Source organism: Euleptes europaea, chromosome 8 (genome assembly GCF_029931775.1).
Source record: "Euleptes europaea isolate rEulEur1 chromosome 8, rEulEur1.hap1, whole genome shotgun sequence".
Classification (NCBI taxonomy): Eukaryota; Metazoa; Chordata; class Lepidosauria; order Squamata; family Sphaerodactylidae; genus Euleptes; species Euleptes europaea.
The window spans coordinates 27547876-27570518 of record NC_079319.1 but is presented as its reverse complement, the minus strand read 5'-3'; the positions used below and the strand labels follow the sequence as shown (position 1 = coordinate 27570518).

The 22643-nt window shown below is 43.6% G+C and overlaps 1 protein-coding gene across 1 annotated transcript in view; it reads right to left on the bottom strand.

Moving 5' to 3' along the window:
* VIRMA (vir like m6A methyltransferase associated) overlaps nt 1-22643 on the bottom strand; it is a 52566-nt gene that overhangs the window by 25577 nt on the left and 4346 nt on the right. Inside the window, exons 2-10 of the mRNA XM_056854092.1 lie at nt 20980-21095; nt 17773-17859; nt 13673-13721; nt 12678-12846; nt 9549-9671; nt 7283-7570; nt 4303-5449; nt 2328-2819; nt 92-246 (exon numbers count right to left, since the gene is read on the bottom strand). Coding sequence (XP_056710070.1) covers nt 92-246; nt 2328-2819; nt 4303-5449; nt 7283-7570; nt 9549-9671; nt 12678-12846; nt 13673-13721; nt 17773-17859; nt 20980-21095 — 2626 coding nt within the window. The remainder of the gene's footprint in view (nt 1-91; nt 247-2327; nt 2820-4302; nt 5450-7282; nt 7571-9548; nt 9672-12677; nt 12847-13672; nt 13722-17772; nt 17860-20979; nt 21096-22643) is intronic.

The following is a 22643-nucleotide window of genomic DNA, read 5'->3' as shown; positions in this document are numbered from 1 at the left end:
AAAAAACAGATGGTCACAAAATCCTAATTACAGACCCTGAAAATGTTTCCTCTGAACAGTCTGAACTCCCCCATAATGGTATATACCGTACCTTGCAATTTGGTGTTATTTTCATCAGCCTTACAAAGCTTCAAGAGGATGGCCGAGTACTGCTCAAGCATTTGGACATCGCTCGAGGACTGAACAACCAGCAGAACAAGGATGCAGGCATAATTATAAGCAACGGATTTCTTTGACTTTGAATCACTGGAACAGAGGAGGTTTTTAGGACCTTAAAAACTACATTGGGTACCACATTTGCATCTTTAGGTCTACTTAGAAGAACATTATCCAGATTTTTTATCGACATCTCTATTTGTACAGAAGAACAAAAAAAGTTCTGTTACCATAAGTGGGAAGAGAGACTGCCAGCTCGCCATGTGCCATTTTACTTACAGTTAATTCACCTTTAGAAACTTTGGTTTTTCTTCATTATATTTTCAGAACCTCAGCCACAACCAAGGACACAGAGAGCACCTTACAACTTTGAGCTCAGGGCATAAATCTTACAAATCCTGCCACAGGCAAACATGCCCCTCCTTACCACAAACTACAAATATTTGTGTGGCTCTGCTCTGTAAAATCCCTCACTGGAATGCTTTTGGCAGTCAACAGAGCTTTGTGTTAGGGGTTATTCCGGAGCAGCAATATACAAGAGGCAAGCTTCGAGGCATACTCAGTTAAAACCTCCCCCAAAATGCCAAGATGGATTCTTATTTATACACCATGTAATGTTTTTTTAACGATTAAAATACGGAAAAAAACATATTGAGATGCAATAAAAAATATTTGCACACACAAAAAATCATAATTCACAGTGGGTAGCCATGTTAGTCTGTCTGCAGTAGTAGAAAAGAGCAAGAGTCCAGTAGCACCTTAAAGACTAACAAAAATATTTTCTGGCAGGATATGAGCTTTCGTGAGCCACAGCTAACTTCACCATGGTATCTGACGAAGTTAGCTGTGGCTCACGAAAGCTCATACCCTGCCAGAAAATATTGTTAGTCTTTAAGGTGCTACTGGACACTTGCTCTTTTCTACTACAAAAAATCATATGCAGCCACTTGCATAAAAACATTAAAAATCTTCATGTCTGACTCTCTAATCAAAAATCTGAACCTCAAGAGCAATTACTCTGCTTCAGTTAAACAAAATGGGCTTTTCTACAATAAAACAAGTTAACCTGGTTTATGGGACAAATCTGTTGCGGGTGTAGGAGGCTAGTTTGGCAGCCGGACTGGGACCGGTTCTGGATTAAAAAAGGAACATGCGCATGTGGTGGCTTTACCCTTTCTCTGCCTCCAGACGGGCTGCCTCGTGCAGACTTTTTGTTGTCCCCCAATGAGAAGGAAAAGAGCCCCGTGGCGCAGAGTGGTAAGCTGCAGTACTGCATTCAAAAGCTCTGCTCACAACCTGAGTTCGATCCCGACGGAAGTCGGTTTCAGGTAGCCAGCTCAAGGTTGACTCAGCCTTCCATCCTTCTGAGGTCAGTGAAATGAGTACCCAGCTTGCTGGGGGTAAAGGGAAGATGACTGGGGAAGGCATTAGCAAACCATCCCGTAAACAAAGTCTGCCTAGTAAACGTCGGGATGTGACGTCACCCCATGGGTCAGGAATGACCCGGTGCTTGCCCAAGGGACCACCTTTACCTGTAAATCTACATAACACTGGAGACACAAAAGATCAGTATTGCACAAGATGAAGAGGAGGCGGGACAAGAGGCAGAGGGGCACCTGCACTTCCTGTTGCATTATTCTACAGTTCGGAACGCAGTCAACCTTCCGAGAGTTTGGTTTTCATCCTCACTACTCTTGTCATCCGCGGCTCCGTTTTTTCTTATGAAGTCAACACAACTCCGAATGGCTCAGAGCCACTTTTTCAAACCTTGTCACGCTGACTCCACCAACAGCAAAGGGGAAAAAACATTCCACGCTTCTACAGAAACGTTGCCCTGTCCAGCAGCAACGGCGGCCATATAACTATGCAGTGATTGGAAGCAACCCTGATGACCAGTTAAAGACACAGACCCCACCCCCTCAACGTAGGCTAAGAGGAGTCAGGAAAAGTTTCCAATGCCCTGCAAATAGGAAAATCTGGTTCACTGCTTTTAAGGCAGTCCTTTTTGGAAAAGGAGAAAAGGGAAGGATCGTTAGCGAGATTCCACAACACGGCATGCCGAGTTCCATCATGGAGAACAAGCTCCAAGTTAAGTGCTGAAACCCCCATCTCCTGCGAACATGTAGCTTAATGCATAAAACCCCAAGTAAGGAAACAGAAATTATAGTCACCCTAAAGCCTCTTTGGAATAGAACTCCATTAAAGTAATAAGACTCTGGAGGTTCTTCTCAAGGCTGAAGACATGGGCTACAGCAGATCTTCCTACAGGGTTGAAAGTGATCAAGTAAAGGTTATGGAGGGTTCCCAGGAGATCTGAGTGGTCGGTTTCGTCAGTAGCTGAGCAGCGCTGGAAGTGGCAGAACAGTTCTGAGATACACTGGAGAGTCTGCGTGGAGTGAAGGAGCCACAAGGGAAAGGCTTCGTCGCTCGCCCCGTCCGTCTGGAGACCTTCCTCCTGATCGGGGTCGGTAAACTGGCAGAAGGCTCGGACCAGCAGGTTTGTGGCTTCGTACTCGGATAGGAAAAAGAGGAGACCTTTCTGCGACTGCACCAAGGACCTCAGGGTATCCCGGATAGACTGGAGCACTCCGGGGTGTGCGTTTGTTATCGGGTTGGACAACAACAAGGTAACGGATTCCAAGAAGTTGTGACTATGGAGGTACCTAGAGGAATGTCCAAGAGAAACATGGACAACTTTATTTGAAGATACAGTATACTGACCGCTTCCTGTAATATGAGATTGCTAGCTTACGTGCAGCCCTGACCTGGTTGGCCCAGGCTAGCCTGATCTCGTCAGATCTCAGAAGCTAAGCAGGGTCAGCCCTGGTTAGTATTTGGATGGGAGACCACCAAGGAACACCAGGGTTGCTGTGCAGAGGAAGGCACTGGCAAACCACCTCTGTTAGTCTCTTGCCATGAAAACCCCAAAAGGGGTCGCCATAAGTCGGCTGCGACTTGACGGCACTTCACACACACACACAGCTTATGTGCAACAGTACAATCCTATATTCATATTACAAATATTCATTGTGACTTTGAACACAGGACCATAGAATAATATTTGTGCTCCTACCTAGTCAGGAAAAAGGCTGTGATGATGAGAAAAAGAAACCCCCGAGACAGACAACTAACTCTAGATTTACTTAGCTATTGTTTGTTTTTTCCTATTTATTTCTATTTAAAAGATGGCATGACTCATCTGAAGACTTTCTTTAAAAATGGTCTAATCTTCCTTCACATGATCAGTCATAATGGTGTCTACTGGAGTAAATTAAGATTACATTTTGTGAGGTAGACAACCAATCTTAGGAATCTGAACTCAAAACTTCCCCCAGGCACTGAAGACTACTGAATAGGAGAGGCAGCGTTATGTAATGGTCAGAGCAGAATTTGGGAGGCTGAGCTCCCATACTCCACTTTGCCATGAAGCTCACTATGTAGCCTTGGGCCAGCAGTCTCTCTTGGCCTAGTCTACTTCATGGGGATGTTGCAAAGCCTTAATGGAGGAGGGCAGAATGACGTATTCCACCCTACTTGGAAGAGGGGCAGGATAAAATATGGCCGACAGACAGCATTACAGGAGTGACAGCTACTGTCTTATAAACTGTGCAAGTTAAGGGGAGGACAGAGATTTTTAGGGCCATAAAATTCAGAGGCACAAGGAGGGTAACTTCACCTTCTCAGCTCTCCTGAATACAAACAATTTATTAAAGAAACAGATTTGTCATACATGTATCCTGCCCTTCCTCCAGCCTTAGGGTGGTTTTCATGCGATTATACCATTTTAAGCACCCTGGGAGTTATGTTCAGCTGAGAGATCTTGACTAAGGCCTGTCAATAAGCTTCAAGTGTAAATGAGGATTTGAATCCAGATCTTCTCAATGCTGGCCAAAATACTCTGATCTATAAACCTAACTTACAAGCAGGCGGCTACAACACTGAGTTATGAGACAGCATGACAGAAGACACAACGGTGGAAATAAAAGAAGGAGGTATCAGTTTAGTCTAGAGTATCTCCAGGATTAATATACAGCACTGGCCTCGTTAACCAATGAATTTCATATATCGCAAATGCCAAAAAGAAAGCAAAACGCCCAAACTGATAGTCTTTCGGCATGTATAATAAAGACAGCTTGGTACACTTGCCTGAACAGGACTGGGAAAGGGTCATCCCTTTCTGGGGGTCCCGTAATACGTGCTGTCGTTGGGAAAGATTTCACAGGCGGCTGGATCATGGAATGGGGAGAGGTCTCCATCAAATGCAAGATCTCATCCAAAAGGCTGATGAGTTTCTCCACTTCTCCTTCGGTCATAGTGGAGGACTCCAAAAGATTATCCATATCCATCGGGGCCTCCACATCATTTTCATATTCCGGGTTGCTTCTCTCGATCCCAGCGTCCGAATCCTGCTCAGACTCAGCATGATTAGGGAGGGGGGGATTTTCCACCAACTGGTCAGCCATTTTTTTTACCTCAGACAAAATCTCGTAGAAGTGGCACTTCTGCAGAATGGCCGATCCAGCGGTGACGACCCTCACAGTCTGATCCAGCAGGATGAGATCCAGCAGCCTCTGATAGCCGCTTTTTTCGTGCGCCTCTAAGCCGCACTTCAAAAAAGCCTCCATCCCTTCGGTCATGCTGATAATGCTGTCCAACGCTTTGAAAGCGTTGAGTTTGAGAGATGAAGAAACGTGATCTGCAAAGAGCAGCTCAAACAAAGAATTAATTACTCCTGCTTGCAGAAGCCCAGTGATGCCTCGAGCCCCACATTCGGCTAGCGAGGAGACAAGTTTTGTCCCAGCTTTAAGCTGACGGACGTTCAAAGCAATTGGCTGCCTCAGGGCTATCTGCAGGCTTAAAGACTGCATCGTCCAGTCAACCAACTGGCTTACGTAATCCTGGTTTGGGTCCTTTAACTGCAAGTAACTCAGTCCTTTGACTATTAAACTTGGAACTTCTTCCAAAGCAGTGACCCATTTTGCCCCTCTTTCCTCCTGATACAGTTCCAGGAGCTCAGTCAACTTAACAGAGGTCTCAGCTGCCCCGGTATTTTCCTTGTCTAGATCCTGCTCTCTCAGTTTGGCAACTTCTGTCTCAAAAGTGGTTTTGTAGGGGCAGCTGAAGTACAGAAGGGGCCCGAGTTCCCTGTCAAAAGGGTCGTAGGTCACAGGCGGCACCCTGGCCAGGTCCTCAGCTGTGTATTCAATGTCAAAGCTCGGGTACTTGAAGGTCTCCCGCTCCAAGTCAGCAATTCCATCTTCATCACTTGAAATCTGCTCATAACCATCATCCCCTGCAACAAAGGTTTAAGGTCGCCTTGTAAAACGCATTCAAACATTTTTTAACTCAAGAAAGCAACCAAGAACAGCTAAGTGTTAGTGAGTGTTGAGAAAAATGAAGCGTCCCAATCATTCCTCTCTTTTTGGTCATATATATGGGTACCCCCATAGTGAATAACTCCACCTTAAACCTATTGAAGGATTACTTACCAATAATCAGCAAAGCACCCACTGAAAATACAGAGAAAAAGCAACCAATAAGAAAAGGATGCAAAAAGATCACCTAATTACGCTTTCGAATCTGCACGTTAGAAATTCTTACTCTTTGGTTTTAGCAATTTTCCTTCAGTCAAAACAACAACTGCCTTAAATTCTATAAGGCTGCAATTCTAGTCCCACTTACCTGGGAGTAAGCTAGGCTAAATACAGTGAGACGTACTTCCCAGTAAACTTGACCAGATTGCCAATGTTCAAATACAAAACAAAGACAAGTAGGCTGGCTGACAATTCTGTCTCTTCAACTTCAGCAACCAAGTCAAACAATACGAATCAAAGTACACGGGTACAAGCAGGCATTAATATGTTCTAAGGAAGACCTCCAAGAAAGATAAGACTTTGCAAAACTATATTCGCCCTACTAGTCTACAACCCCAATACTCCTCACAAGGAATGCAGCACACAAGGAATGCAGAACAGGCATTGGTGGGACTGACTTGCAGTGCAATCCTAAGGAGAGTTACTCCAGTCTAAGCCCATTAAAATGTATGGGCTTAGACTGGAGTAACTCTCCTTAGGCTTGCACAGTTAGACTATTAGCCCAACCCACATGCAAACTCCATCGCTGCACCACTGCTCGGTGTTTATCTGGATGGAAGTGGGGGCCGTTTTCAAAGCTAAATGATTAGAACTGCTTGAACGGAACCATGGATGAGCACTCAGTCTCTAAAGAACATTTTTATTTCTTAGGGAAAAAATTAAAATTGTGTCACCCTGGGGAACAGAATTGGTGTCATTCATTACTAACGAAGTCACAAGCTCACTGACTATCACTTGCTGAGTATCACACTCAGCAACTGGGGGGAAGAGCCATTTTCTTGCAACAACATCATCTACCTTAAGCGGGGGGAAAATGAGACCTCTACACATCAGAGGCCCTATTCTGACAAAAGCTGCCCCATATCAAATGAACGGAAACCTGTGCCTTTATGGCACAAGACTGCTTATTGGCTGGAAAGGTGCACAGCCTATAGGCTCTTCTCTTGACTAACACAGTTTTCACAGCATCTTACACAATTAAACATTGAGAACCATTTTTCCCCCCAAAAGTGGTTGTGTTAGAAAATTTACAGAATACCCCCTCAAGGCACAGTTCCCACCTAAATAGACAATGGAGAAAAAGCTTTTTTTTTTAAGTGCTTAATTCCTGACCATTAATTCCACTCTCAGGTCCAGCCCACACAGGCATGCTCAGCACTACTTCCCTAATAACACCAAGTGATAGCATTCTGCTTTAGTTGACCGGGGGGGGGGGGGCACCATTAAATTTCTGTCTGCATTGCTTAACTCATGACATCTGAATACCAGTTGCTGAAGAACAACAGGGACAGGCTTTGGCCGAGCCCCACTTGTGTGCTTTCTGGGAACATCTGGCAGAAAACTGTGGGAACAAGATGCTGAACCAGATGAACCACTCGTCTGACCCAGTATAGCTGCTCGTATGTTCTTATCTCCTTTCCAGTGGTTGACCGTCCACACACATGGTATGAGAGCCAACTGTTGATTCTACCATGAAGTGAATACATGTCTGAATCAACCTTTAATAATTTCTGCTTTTATGTTTTGCCTACCTTCACCTTCTTCTTCTTCATCACCTTCCTCCTCCTCTTCGTCTTCCTCCTCATCTTCTTCATCCTCTGGAATACTCTCTACCGTTTGGCCATCATCATCCTCTTCATCCTCCTCCTCTTCCTCAACATCCACCCCCTCTTCATCATCCTCCACTTCTTCAGGCTGGTCTTCTTCCACTTCTCCTTCATCAGAATAGGGGCCCTCTGGATGAACAGACGTCCGGTCAGGAGAAATGGGCTCGAAGTAATCCTCCCTGTGATCAACATCATCATCTTTCTCTCCGACCACTGAAAAGAATGAAATTAAAAGCAAGGCAGCATATTTAAAATGTATGGCAGAAATTGTGGCAAAAAAAAAAAAAAAACACGAGCCAAAGCAACCTACAATAAAGGTTAATGAAGAAAAAGAGCTATCCGAATCACACTTCTTCTAAAAGAATTCTTTGCACTTTAACTACAGTATACACACCATGTACGCTTTAAAGACAAGGATTTGTGGGTGGAATTTAAAAACACACACAGTTCAGTCTTACTGCTTAAGAGAGGGCAGCCTAGGTACTTTGGTTAAATTAATTATTGCTTTGGTTCTGCAGTCCTAAAGCAGGCAAAGCCGCTCTGAGCCTGGTTTTGGCCGGGGAGAGCGGGGCAATAAGTGGAAATAATAAATATATAAAGTCTTCATCTCAACAGCTTTCAAGTGTTTACTAACGGCAGTGTATAGAGCATCCCAGCACATTTCCAATTGCCACTTCCCAGGGATGATTCTCTGAAAAGCAAACCAGCCTGGGAGCACTGGGCTGCAACTCAGCTGTTCCATATAGAGAACTGGACTGAAGACTGCTTTAATTCCTCCAAGCAGCCTAGGGCAACTGCAGAACCCACCCGGAAGTGAAATAAGATGGGCTGTGGATTCACAACTTGCCCCAAGGTCACCTCCAAACTTTACAGCTCAACAGCTGTGGGGTTGGCTTTACACCCAAGAACTTGCATGTGAACACCTCAAAATTCAAGTGTGCATGTACCAAACTGGTGCTTGAAAATGCACACATCATAAACGTAAATATCATATCAAGCCAAATGGGCTGCAGATCTCCTAGTAATAAACCTCAGCTTATTACTATGAAGAAGAGTTGGTTTTTATATGCCAACTTTCTCTACCCCTTAAGGAAGAATCAAACCGGCTTACAATCACCTTCTCTTACCCTCCACACAACGGACACCCTGTGAGGTAGGTGGGGCTGAGAGAGTTCGGAGATAACTGTGACTGGCCCAAGGTCACCCAGCTGGCTTCATGTGTAGGAATGGGGAAACCAACCCAGTCCAACAGATTAGCATCCGCCGCTCATGTGGAGGAGTGGGGAATCAAACTCGGTTCTCCGGATCAGAGTCCACCGCTCCCAACCACCACTGTTAACCACTACACCACACTGGCTTGTATTATTATGTAATGCAAATCTTCTTAAACTGTGGGTCGCGACCCCATAGCTGAATGTGGGGGTCACGGAAAATTTGGCAACAATAGTTCAATTATATGTATACCAAAGAATTGTTTTAAAATAAATTTTGTTATGATTCTTTATCAGCAAATGTTTGATTTGTATACCTATTTTATATACCTATATACCCGGGGTTGCGTAAAGGTTTCTCAGGCAAAAAGAGGTCGCAAGTGGAAAAAGTTTAAGAAGCCCTGATGTAATGTATAGGGTTGCCCACAACACACCTCACCACGATAGCCACTGCACCATGGACTCCGTTGTAGGAAACAAGAGTAAAGATAGCACGTCCAAGACATTCTCCCTTATTTTAAAACTGAACTCATCATTAGACATCAAACCACAGATGCTTTCACTGAAATCTGATATCACCAGTGAAATCTTACAATTCTGACTAGTAAAATGAAGCATTCCTCATTCTGCTTATATGTAAAAAGGTAAAGGTCCCCTGTGCAAGCACCAGGTCATTCCTGACCCATGGGGTGACGTCACATCCCGACGTTTACTAGGCAGACTTTGTTAACAGGGTCGTTTGCCAGTGCCTTCCCCAGTCATCTTCCCTTTACCCCCAGCAAGCTGGGTACTCATTTTACCGACCTCGGAAGGATGGAAGGCTGAGTCAACCTTGAGCCGGCTACCGGAAACCAGCTTCTGTTGGGATCGGACTCAGGTAGTGGACAGAGCTTGGACTGCAGTATTGCAGCTTACAACTCTGCGCCACGGGGCTCTTATATGTACATGCGCAAATAATGATCAGCAGAAAGAGAAAGTACCTGACACAGGCATTGGTTCATCTTCATCATCATCTGGAGGAGGAGGACCAGGTGGGGTCCTTGGTCCTCTGGGCTGTGGTCGTGGAGGACTGCCGTTGAACTGATCCTCTTTCTCACCATCAGCTGTAAAGTCATTTTTTGTAGAAATAAATTTCTTTAATTAAAAAAACAACAACAGCTCTTCATAACCCTACAATGGGGAAAACACAGAGCTTCCATCTCAGCAAACTGTCACAGCAGGCCCGAATCCAACAAGACAGACGAAAGATTAATTTGATCAAGAAGTGGTATACAATAATTATCAGTTTTGGAAGAGAAGCCTGTAAGCCAGGAATAACCAAACAAGCATAAAACTATATGTCTATTCTGATATGATGAGCATGTTGCTACAATCATTAATAACGTGAATAAGCAACAGTGGGTTGGACACCGCAGATCACATGAAGCTGCCTTATACTGAATCAGACCATCAAGGTCCATCAAAGTCAGTATTGCCTACTCAGACAGGCAGCGGCTCTCCAGGGTCTCAGGCAGAGGTCTTTCCCATCACCTACTTGCCTGGTCCCTTTAACTGGAGATGCCGGGGATTGAACCTGGGACCTTCTGCACGCCACGCAGATGCTCTACCACTGAGCCGCAGCCCGTTCCGCTAGTGGAGGTGCTTCGTTCAGAAGCTTTCTTCTGCCAGAGGTTGCTTCCGTGGGAAGAAAAAGCCTCATATTAAGCAGAAAGATCCCTGGAATGCTACCCATAATGAAGGGGGAAAGATCACATAGTTACAGCAAATGGCTACACTGCTCTGTAAAACGAAAACAAATGGCAATTTTTAAAGGGTCACAATCCAGAAAAGAAACAAAGGCCCAAACAACTTTTTAAATTCACCTTACTTGATATCAACAGCATGGGACCTGCATATGTAATGGACTGCAGGCCAATAAGCCTGTCCCCCAATAAGGCACCTCACGTCTGACAGTCCCATTTGGGAGTTTTTTAAAAATACAGCCCCGTCCACACTCATTTTCAGTGGCTGCCCCCACACTCTGGAACAACCTGCCAGTCACAGTATGGAAATCTCCAGCCCTTTCTTCCTTCTGTAAAAGGTGCAAAGCAGAATTATTTTGACGCACCTTTAACAGATGTAACTAATGAAGGTCACTGGCAGCTGGTAGCAATAATGTTTTAACCTGATGAATTTCAATTTGTGTGTTTTTAACCATGGTTTACAATTGTGTATTTTTACATTTTGTAAGCCCCCTTGAGCACTGTGGAAAGGCAGGATATAAATATTTTGAATAAATAAATTCCTCTCCAATCTTACGCATGCAAGAGAATGAGGTGATAAAATGCACTGTGCCTCTTCAGTCTACAGGAAGAGGATAATGATAACATTTTGAAACGTTCCCCTATGTTGAGAACTCCCTGAAAAGAGAGAACTAGCACAGCAAGCAAAGATACAGGGAAGCCCCTATCTCCCTGCTGAAAGGAATGTACTATTCAAAGGAACATCCAAAGATGGAATTCATTACCAACAGCAGGGGTCCCTGACATGGTGCCCATGGGCGCCACGATGCCTGCTGACACCAAGTGTTTTTAAGAAGGGGGGGGCAGGTAGGGCTTTTGCCCAGCAAGGCTTCTGATTGGCTGTGCAGATTTTTTTAATGTTGCTTTGGCAGTAGCTGCCACAGCACAAGTCTCTACACTGTATTAATGAATTTACTGTATATACTCGCGTATAAGCCGAGTTTTTCAGCCCAAAAAAAGGGCTGAAAAAGCCGGCCTCGGCTTATACGCCGGTCAATACGGTAGAGGGGGGAGGGAGGAGGGAGGGGGGAACTTACCGCCGCCATCTTTTCTCTGCCGGGAGCAGCCTCCAGAGCCCCCCTGCGGCTGCGGGGAGGGCGCTCAGCCGCCCCCGCCGCCTTCTCCCGGCCGGGAGAGCTTCCAGAGCCCCCCTGCGGCAGCGGGGAGGGCGCTCAGACGCCCCCGCCGCCTTCTTCCGGCCAGGAGAGGCTTCCAGAGCCCCCCTGCGGCCGCGGGGAGGGCGCTCAGCCGCCCCCGCCGCCTTCTCCCGGCCGGGAGAGGCTTCCAGAGCCCCCCTGCGGCCGCGGGGAGGGCGCTCAGCCGCCCCCGCCGCCTTCTCCCGGCCGGGAGAGGCCTCCAGAGCCCCCCTGCGGCCGCGGGGAGGGCGCTCCGCCGCCCCCGCCGCCTTTTCCAGGCCGGGAGCGGCCTCCAGAGGCCCCCTGCGGCCGCGGGGAGGCTGCTCCGCCACCCCCGCCGGGCCGCACCACTTCCCGCCGCCAGGAGCGGCCTGGGGGGGCCTCCTGCAGCTGCAGGAAGGCCACCCCCACCGGATCCGCCGCTTCCCGCCTCCAGGAGCCCAGAAGATAAGTCTGCGGGGGGGGGAGGGGTTATAAGCCAACCCTCGGCTTATACGCGGGTGCCTAATTTTTCCCCATTTTTGGGGAGAAATTAGGCACCTCGGCTTATACGCGGGTCGGCTTATACACGGGTATATACGGTAAGCTGTACCAATCATTTTGTGGCAGGCTCCACCTCCTGCGGCAGCCATTATGTTGCTGCGCCCACCATGCCATGGCAGGATTACAAATGTGCTCACACACTCAAAAAGGTTAGGGACCGCTGACCTACAATTTGAGAGGCACCATCCATTCTGCCACCTCCTTATTACCTCACTGTGGGAGGAATCCCAAGGTTTATTCAGAATTAAGTCTTCTTTTATTCCATGGAACTTACTCCCAGGAAAGAGTTCAAAGGATTACACATGTGAACCAATCCCCAGCTGCAAAATCTGCTAAAAGGGAGACTGCCTCTTATGTATCTATACATCCTCTTCTGATATATTTTCCACCAAACCACAAAATGGGTGTTAAAACCAACGGCTGTTTAAAATCACGTTTTGGGGCTCAGCTGGGAAGTAGCTGAATGGATATTGTTAAAGGAAAAAAAAATACTCTGGTACATGTACAAGGTAACGCCATGGGCCACAACCGAACACTTCAGAAGTAACAGTAGTCGACGGCAACATTTAGAGCTAGGGGATACAATTCATATTAAAAGTCACTTTCACAACTTGAAGATTAAAAAAAAAATAGTTTCAAGAACACTCACCAAGTTTGGGGGTCCTTTTCAAAGCTGTTTGTTGCTGAGGAGGTGGTGGTGGTGGAGGAGGAGGTGGGGGAGAATCCCTATCATGGCTTACTACTCTGTCAACAGAGCCATATATTGCCAGGGTCAAGCAGTTGTACCAGCCTCTTAGAACCAAGCCATCTGTGTTCACCTAGTTTTTAAAAGGAAAGGTCAGAATTAAAAAATAACCCTGAAAATAACCAGTTGCCCAACACGGCCACCCACAGACAAAACACATTTCTCTTTATCAACACCAGGGACTCATTGGGTATGCAGAAAAATAGGGCCTAGTGAATTAACCAAAATAAAAAAGAGGGAAAATGTGTTTTGTTTTTTTAAATGGCATGAGACGAACAGAGAATGAGTGCAAAGATGTAAAACCCCCTGCCCACCACTGCCAAATTCTCCCCCCCCCCTAGTTTTCCTCCCACCCTGGATTTTGTTTCAATTTTCTCAACAGGAAAAGGAGATATTTGGAGACACTGGAAAAAAAATCCTCTGAAATATTTTCTCTTTTGGAAGGTACAGCATGCTTTGGAGAGAAACAAATTACTCAATCAAAAGACATGCATAGTATTTAGGTAAGACGATCCATAGAATTAGATTAGATAGCAGTAACTCCTGTATCTACAGCAGTCTTGACAGCCTTAGCTCGTTTTTAAAGTTTCTTGTCCTCAGTGGTAGACAGATGCCTGAAAACATGACCTTCTTTCTGAAAACAGGAGTCGCCTAAAGTTGAAACAAGTGAGGTAGTTTGAAAGGCACACTGTCACCTAACAAAAGGTATAATTCCTCAATTACTTACTCATTCTGTTGTTTGTCAACTATGTTAAGCGACAACCAAACAGCCAGTCAGACACTTTGCATTAACTCTCCTGTTATGTCCAGGTACCAGGCCTTTCTCATTGAACTGAGAATACTCTAATTTTTAATTGCATTAAAATAAAGGGTCATCATCAGAGTTTACAATTAATTACCTTTGCATTGGGCTTAAATATAATCGAAGAGTTCTCATCATATTCCAGGCTGTTAAATAGAAGAGCGATAGGTGTCAGATATTAAACAAACCATGAGACCGAATACATAAAGAAATCAGATTTGCACCAGCATCCTGTACCACTTGAGGACTTCCTTATAAACAATGTTCTGAAGTCCGGGATCCAGAAGTAATGACTGTAAACAATCACCTTGTAGTGAAGTGCATGGACCAGTTGTCCTTACCAATTAAACTTATTACTATGAGTATATCATGCATAAACAAGTTTATACCAATTTTCCAAGTAACAATAGCGTTTTGTGTCAAATTTCAAAATACCTATAGCAAAGTGCTATATGAATCTTAACGAAACAAATGACTTAATACATGTTGTAAATAAACACAGTCTTGACTTAATCTTGTCTTAAAAAGTACAGCTGTGACGAGCCGCCCAGCTTCGGTACTCATTTTGCTCAAGCTTTATCAAGTAGTATGTACGTTGCTGCTTGATAAAGCTTGAGCGAAACAAGTACCAAAGCCGGGGCAGTTCATCACAGCTGTACTTTTTAAGACAAGATTAAGTCAAGACTGTGTTTGTGTTTATTTACAACATGTATTAAGTCATTTGTTTTGTTAAGATTCATTTGGCACTTTGCTATAGGTATTTTGAAATTTGACACAAAACGCAATTGTTATTGGGAAAATTGGTATAAACTTCATTATGCATGATATACTCATAGTAATACGTTTAATTGGTAAGGACAATTGGTCCATGTACTTCACTATAAGGTGATGTTTTACAGTCATTACTTTTGGTTTTTGTTTACCATGTGCTCCCTTTCCTTGCTAAAAAAGCACTGAAGTCCGGGATGGCAGTCTTGATTTCAGTGAAAGCAGCCTTATTTGTGCAACAGCCTTCATTTTAAGCAAGACACATAGAAACTGGCTTTCACTGCTACAGTACAGGAAGTGACTGTACCACTAAAGTATGATTCCATTCCTGGAAAGTGAGGTGCTACCAGATGACTTATCTGACCTCACCCCTCAATCTTTTCTGCAAGGTGTCTTTTCTGCCACCACCCACTGCACCATGCAAAGATCCCAGAGGAGGACACTCCCTGAGCCACCCAAGGAGCATTAACTGCCCTTAGCACTTCCTGTGACTGTGGTAGGGCTGGAATCAGACTTGGAATTTCATCTATAAGCGGGAGTAGACAACAGGGATACAAGACATCATTACCGACTCATCTCAGGGGCATATAACACTTCACTAATGGAAGACATACAGTGCAATCCTGGGAACCGCAGCAGCCACGGAAGCCTCCACAGAGGTTTCCCAGCCGCCGCGGGGAGGGAGGGGTTTAAATTTTTAAAAAACCCTAAAATGGGGGGAAAGGCTCCACTGCAAACAGCGATGGTGACACAGCAACGCCATGGCATTAGGGGGCGTTCCCAGCACGAACAGGGTTAGGAAGATGCCTAACTGCAGCCCTGTCCCCCAGAACGGCCCAGGAATGCCTCTTGGAATGCCAGCGCGGCCAGGGGAAAACCAAGAATTAACTTCAAAATCATGCAAGATGAGAAGAAGAGAGGAGGATTAGCATTGCCAAACATCAAATTATATTATCAAGCGGAAGGACTATCATGGATAGCAGACTGGATAAAGAACCCCAAGCAAAAAAGCCTGAAGACTGAAAAAGGACTGTGGAACAGTGGATTTCATTATTACCTCTGTAAGGCAAAGAATTCAGAGATCTTTCGAGAGAAATATATTATCAAGGATGGACTGATGAAGATTTGGGTCAGAAATAAAAGTAGATTGAGCCCCTCACCTCCAAGGATAAAGTCTCCAACCGATACTTATTTAAGCAAGGGAGAGAAAAAAGACATAGACTATATAACATCAAGACATGCTGAATGATCAAGGAGAAATAAAATCTTGTAAGGAGATAAAGAAGACAAGGAAAATTGGATGGCTGTTGTATAACCAGATGATTATGAAAATACGACAAAACTGCTACCAACAGGAGACTATAAAGAAGAATACTGAGTTTGAAAATTTAATTAGCAAAAAATCTGACCACATTTTGAGAAACATATATAAACTACTACTTAAATATGAAACAGAACAAAAGCAAGTTAAGTCATGAATGATAAAATGGATGGAAAACTTTAAAAAGGAGATTACTATGCAACAATGGGAAAGACTATGGACTAAGTCAATTAAATTTACAGCCAGCAGCAATTTACGCGAGAACTGGTATAAGCAATTCTTTAGATGGTATATTACTCCAATGGACATTAAAAAGATGGATGAATCTTATGATGGCCGTTGCAGGAAATGTAAAGATAAAGATGGAACTTATTTTCATATGTGGTGGTCATGCAAAAAGGTCAAGAAGTTTTGGATACAAATACATCAAGAAATGCAGAAAATACTCAAAATCAAATTTCCTTTGAGTCCAGAAACTATGTTGTTAGGGATGGAACCAGAGAATCTGCAAAGTAACCATAAAGAACTATTTGGATACTGACAACGGCGGCCAGATTAGTATTGGCAGCTCTTTGGAAACAAGAGGACATTCCTGATTTGGAAAAGTGGCAACAGAAAATGGAAGAATTTGCAGTGATGGGCAGATTAACCAACATGATGAAAGAAAAGCCGATGGAAGAAACACGGAAGAAATGGCAATGTTATTTTGAATATGTTAAATGGGAAGAATAGATTAAAATTTCATAAATAGCGATAACATAGATAATGATTAGGTTATATAGATACAGGATTTATTAAGTATATTGTATAACACTGAAATAATCTTATAAGAAGTATTAGATGTAAAAAAGAAATCTATTCCCCGAAGGAATAGAATCTGTGTGATTGTAAATGTATGTATGTGTTGTTGTTTTTCTTGTTAAAAAATTAATAAAATATCTTGGGGGAAAATAAGGAATGCCAGTGCAGGGACTTGCGCCAGGAGAACGCCAGCAGGAGGCCATGCCAGCATCCGAGGGCCGCGCTGCTACCACAGTCCAAGGGGGCTGGTGTAAGTGGCCTTACACCAGCATCCATACCAGTTTGCACAGCGCAAGAGGCATAGGGGTCACACCGGCTCCTAAGAGTATTCGCCCCCTCCCTTCAGGATTGCACAGTGAATGTACATGTCTTAGGAAGCTACCCTAGCACACTACTGCCACAGGGCACTGTAGCAGCAACCCCAATTCTGTAAGATCTACTGCAATCCCAATTCTGAAAGATCTTACTATCACAAGCGTTAAAGCTGCTCATTTGTTTTGATCCTCAAATGTTGGGCAAACTATTTCAAAAACTTCGGGCTGATACAAGCGTAATGCTGGGGGACTCTTAATCACACTCAGGAGCCAGCCAGAGTATTACACGGTTCCCCCTCTAGCCCCTCCTCCCCTCTTAGAGGCAATTTTGTTGCCAGCCCTTGCCAGAGTGAAGCGTTACACTGGCAACCTTAAACAGGGTTAACTCTAAATAATATTTTAAAACAGAGTTGAAGGCTGGTTAGCAAATCCTTGCTAAGCCTGGTGAGCATTTAGGCCACGTCAGTGCCAGTGCAGTATCTAAACAGGCTGCTGGAAAAAATGTGATCCAAAGAGGAGAGGGATGTGTGGGAGGAGAGGGCCCCACTCCCAATCTTTCAGTCACCACTCAGAGATCCCCAGTATTACAATCTGAGAAAGTTCATGATAGTTCCTTACAACACTAAATATAATCCCATATAAACTCATATGTCTCTATAAAATAAAGGCATTCCTCTTAGATTCCCAGATGCTTCCCAACATAATTTTCTCTATTCCCCGAGAGAATGGAAACTGATAGAAAATCCCATCCTTGAGCTGCCCTGCTATAGTTTCTTCTGTAAGTGGCACCAGAAAAGCGTAGGCTCAGTGGTGACAGAACAGTAGGATTAGGTAGACGATAGCCTTGCAGGAGTGAAAAGGCAGATATGAGGTGCCACCCTGCTGAGTGCAGCAAATCAGAAATCACAATTTGATTCTCTGTAAACTGCACTATTGACAGCTCCAGAACTAAGTAAAATCCAACGTTTACAAAGTAATGTTATAAGCACTTACCTTCCCAGCCTGTCGAATACGGGGGCACTTGGCTTGCTGACATTGTTGAAAAACAGGTCTAACTGAAATGTGTGAGGGGATGTCTCACTGGGAACAGAGCCAAAGAGAAAGGGAAAAAAATATTTTGCTGAAGCTTGCTAAACAAGATAGTCGAGCCCTGAAATACTGGTTATCACATATGCAATAATCTACAAGAAGAGAAAAAACATCTCCCATATCATAAAAAATATTACCTCTTCACATTGCGAGGCTATTACTCCTGGCTTTTTATGAAGGACCCAGATTCATCAGAGTCCTTTATATAGCATTAATAAAATGTAATATACATATATTCCATAACCAAACCAAAAATTAGACATACCATGAAACACTGCTCTGCAAAAACAGATCTGCATTTACAAAATTCTCTTGAATTCCATAAATATAATAATATCGGTGGATATTTCGGCAACATGCTACACTTTTATGATCCATTCTTTAGCTGTGGGAATATTACTAGTATTAGTATTTTTAAAAAGGTAAAGGTCCCCTGTGCAAGCACCAGGTCATTCCTGACCCATGGGGTGACGTCACATCCCGACGTTTACTAGGCAGACTTTGTTAACAGGGTGGTTTGCCAGTGCCTTCCCCAGTCATCTTCCCTTTACCCCCAGCAAGCTGAGTACTCATTTTACTGATCTCAGAAGGATGAAAGGCTGAGTCAACCTTAAGCTGGCTACCTGAAACCAACTTCTGTTGGGATCGAACTCAGGTCATGACCAGAGCTTGGACTGCAGTAGTACCACTCTGCGCCATGGGGTTCTTCAGTATTAGTATAGTCGTCATATTTGTTCAATCATAATCTCTGCTGCTTTCAGAAGTTAGGAAATTAAGAAAAGATGTTCAGATCTAACTACTTTATATTATAAACCTAGAAAGCAAAAGCTTTGTTAACTGGTACTCATGAGGAATGGAGGGGTGCTTTGAGAAGCAGAAAAGAGCAGCTACAATGATCAGGGGGCTAGAGCAACTGCCCTATGAGGAGCAGTTAAAATGTCTAGGGCTGTTTAGCTCAGAAAGAAGGCGGTTAAGGGGAGATATGGTAGAGGTCTATAAAATTATGCACAGTATGGAGAGAACATGGGGTCATCTGCTGAAGCTGGAGGGTGAGAGATTCAAAACTGATAAAAGGAAGTATTTCTTCACACAACGCATAGTTAAATTGTGGAACTCCCTGCCCCAGGATGTGGTGATGGCTGTCAACTTGGAAAGCTTTAAGAGGGGAGTGGACATGTTCATGGAGGATAACCATGGCTACTGGTCAAAATGAATACTAATGATGCATACCCAATCTCCGCTTGTACTTCCCCAACATTTTTATTTATTTGCAATATTTCCAGAATGCCTTTCAGCATAAAAGTTCACAAAGCAGTTTCCAAAAAAATTAATACAAGGACTGTTGTCAAGTCAACAATTCTCAGTTATAATTCTCAAAATTATTTTTGTTCATATTAATGCAGATGAAAATAGCACCATTACTCCGTCATAAAACTAAACCCAATATTTAAACCAATCCACATAAAACATTACTTTCAGGCCACGACACAATCGTTGTCACTCATTTAATATAATTTCTAACTCAAGGCAATGCTAAATATGATGCTGTGAAGTGAAATATGGCATTATCCCAGTTCATTTATAGATTAAAATCAGAGCTATGCATTTCTAAGTAATATCTCTTACGAATCAGACCGAATCCTAAAATCTTCATCAAAAGCTCTGCTCTGTTATGTTGCCTTATCTGTGGGATGCTTTTCCTGCCTCTAATCACCTAGCGCCTACTTTTTCAGTTTTGTCAATAATTTTTTTTATTTTCCCAAGGCTATAATGCTATGTATTTTGTCCTGGTGGGGGTTCTTTGTTCTCATTTGGTCTGCAGTGGATCTTGCTTCTGCTCAATTGGGGGACTGGAGATATTTTCGTGCTGACTTTTAACAAAGGGAATTTTTAGTGGTTTAGTGGCTTTACTGTATTTTTAGAGAACACTTTGAGAGCTACCTTTAAAACAATGTTGAAAGGTGGGATAGAAAAAATTACAAATAAATAAATGTTTGTGGCTGTTCACAGTATTGCAAAGTGGGAGATCAGCCTACATTGCTTGTTGTCTTGAGAATCAGTCCATTGTTTGAGGCAGCATGGTTTAGGTGCAAGAAAGTCAAGTTAAAAATTCTGCTATGAAGCTCACTGAGGTTCAGTTCAGATGTCATTTTCCTGATCTCCAAACTAACCTCTCTTGCGTACAGATTTCGTCCAACCTTCCTGCTCTAACAATACTTTTGAATTGTGCAAACTATGGGCAGCCCTAACTAGGAATGTTTCCTAAGTTTGGTTTGCAAACCTATCTTACACTGTCTGAACAGAACCTTCTCACTGCCCATACAAATATGGTCACCAGCTTGCAAGGGTCTAGTGCCCTTGTCTACTCGTGATGGTCTCCTTCCTGGTCAGCACACAGTTTCCCCCTAACAGTTCTCTCACGCCTTTGTGAGTTGGGAGCAGGCAGAAGTAGTATGAGAGACCTGCACAGTTTCTGCCTGCTCTGCAGGCCAACATCATATAAGAGATACCCCACATTGCCCTCTGGCACATGCAGAGATCTTGGGGGCAGGTCTCCAGTTGCATGATGTTTAGAAGAAGCAGAAGCAACATCACATTACTTCTGCCTCTTCTAATGTTCAATAAAAACAGAGAGTCCTGCTCATCCCTTCCTCTGAACTTTGAATATGCCAGAGGGCTTTGGGAGGGGTCAATGACAAACACAAAATTACAACTTGTTACTGAAGCAAGTTGACACAGACAGCTAGAGTGATAATAAATGAGGACCTGCATGGAAGATGTCAGCTGAACTGCATAAAGAATGGGCAGTTATTACCAAGGGGAAAAGTCAGCACATTCGCCTAGAAAGAAAGGGGATTTTCTTGTGATTCACATAGGCAGCTCTGAATTTAAGCCGACCTCCATTAGGGACATATGGTAGAAAGGAAGCCGTGTTAGTGTGTTGTATGGTCATCGGTAAGTCACTCTCTCAGAAAGTTCTTCATCTGTACAATGGAAGTAACAACTTACCCCTTACCCTAAGTTGTTGAGAACATGAAAAATCACCCTGCGAATCAAAGGTCCTTGTTTAATAGGTGGTAGTTGGTTGTCTCTTCAGCATTTTGCACTTACCCATAAGCCCTATTTTCAGGTAAATTAGAGTGAGCTCTTACTCCTGGAGGGATGACACGTACTTCATTGATGTAAACCACACATGGAAAACGAACCACATCAATGTTGGTACTTTGCTAAAAACAATTAAAAAAATAAAAAATTAAAAGTTTTAGATTTTGGATTTGTAGCATAGCAATGCAATACTGGTCTATGCAATAAATTATTATTATTACAGAAAATTAAAATAAAATGCATGAAGAGTTAACAAAATTCCTTAGTTTTGCTCCATAAGCACTCTGGAAGTATACTGAGCTGCCCTAAGGGAAAAACTGCATGGCACATGGCCCAGAAATTACCTCAGAGGAATGACAGCTGTATCTGCCCATTATTCCTGACATGTGCCACCCACATCATGTTGCTTGTCATTTGCACTGCACAAGGACATGGGAAAAAATGACATGCAGACACAGGTTTATAAAATTATGCAAGGGGTGGAGAAAGTGGATGAAAATAACTTCTCCCTGTCCCATAATACTAGAACTCACTGGCATCCAATGAAGTTGATGGGCAACAGATTCAGGCCAGACAAAAGAAAGTACTTCATTACTCAATGAATAACCAAATGGTGGCATTCACTGCCAAGCGAACACAGTGATGGCCACAAAGAGATTCATGGAGGTCAGATCCATCAATGGGTACCAGCCATGGTGACTAAAGGGGACCCTCCATATTTACAAGCAGCAAGCCTCTAAATAACAGGGCCAGGAGGCAACTTCAGGGACAGTCTTGGCCCCTGTGCTTTGTTTGTAGGGCATCCAGGACAACTGGCTGGCTGCTGGGTGAAACAGGATGTTGGACTAGACAGACCACTGGTCTGATCTGACAGGGCTACTCTTATCTTCATAGACTTCCAACACAGATATTGAAAGGTGTAGTATAAATTAGAATTTGTCTTTTAAAAAAATGCACCAATTAGTATTAAACTGTTAAAATTCTATATATCAATCAAGCTTTCCTCTTTTTCTTATGCATACGAACAGTCCAAAGAGACACTCAAAGGCATCAAATGAGCTGCTCTGATTCATGAACGTTTTGAAAAAAGACATGTGAAGAAAACAGAGGAACAAGCAATCTGTAGGTTCCTTCAGGTCCAACACTGATCTGGTAATTATTGCTCTTTTGACTGCCAGCAAACTTTTATATCTTAAGGCAGAACTTTTATCTTAAGGCAAAAGCAATACAGGAAGTTGCCTCAAAACAGTCAGACCACTGGGTCCATCTATCCCAATACTGCTTAATATTGTGCTGGTACCTTTAAGGCCCTAAATGGCTTGGGGCTGCCATACTTGAAGGACCACTTCCTTCAGTACTGTTCAGCCCAACAGTTAAGATCCCCTTCTCAAGTCCTGCTTTCTATGCCTCTACCTACAGAAATGAGGCAGGTGGTGAACAGAGTCAGGGCTTTTTCAGTGATGGAATGTCCTCTCCCCTGAAGCTTGCCTGGTGCCTACCTTTTTCTCCTTTAGGCACCAAAACATTAAATTTTACTCAGCAGTACTAATGGATTCCATCTTTTTAACATGTTTATGGTCTGTTTCTAGCCTGGGGAATGTTCTTAGAAATATATATGTGGCCAAGCAAAAACTTACAAACTCTCTTTTTTTCCTGACTACCTCATTCTG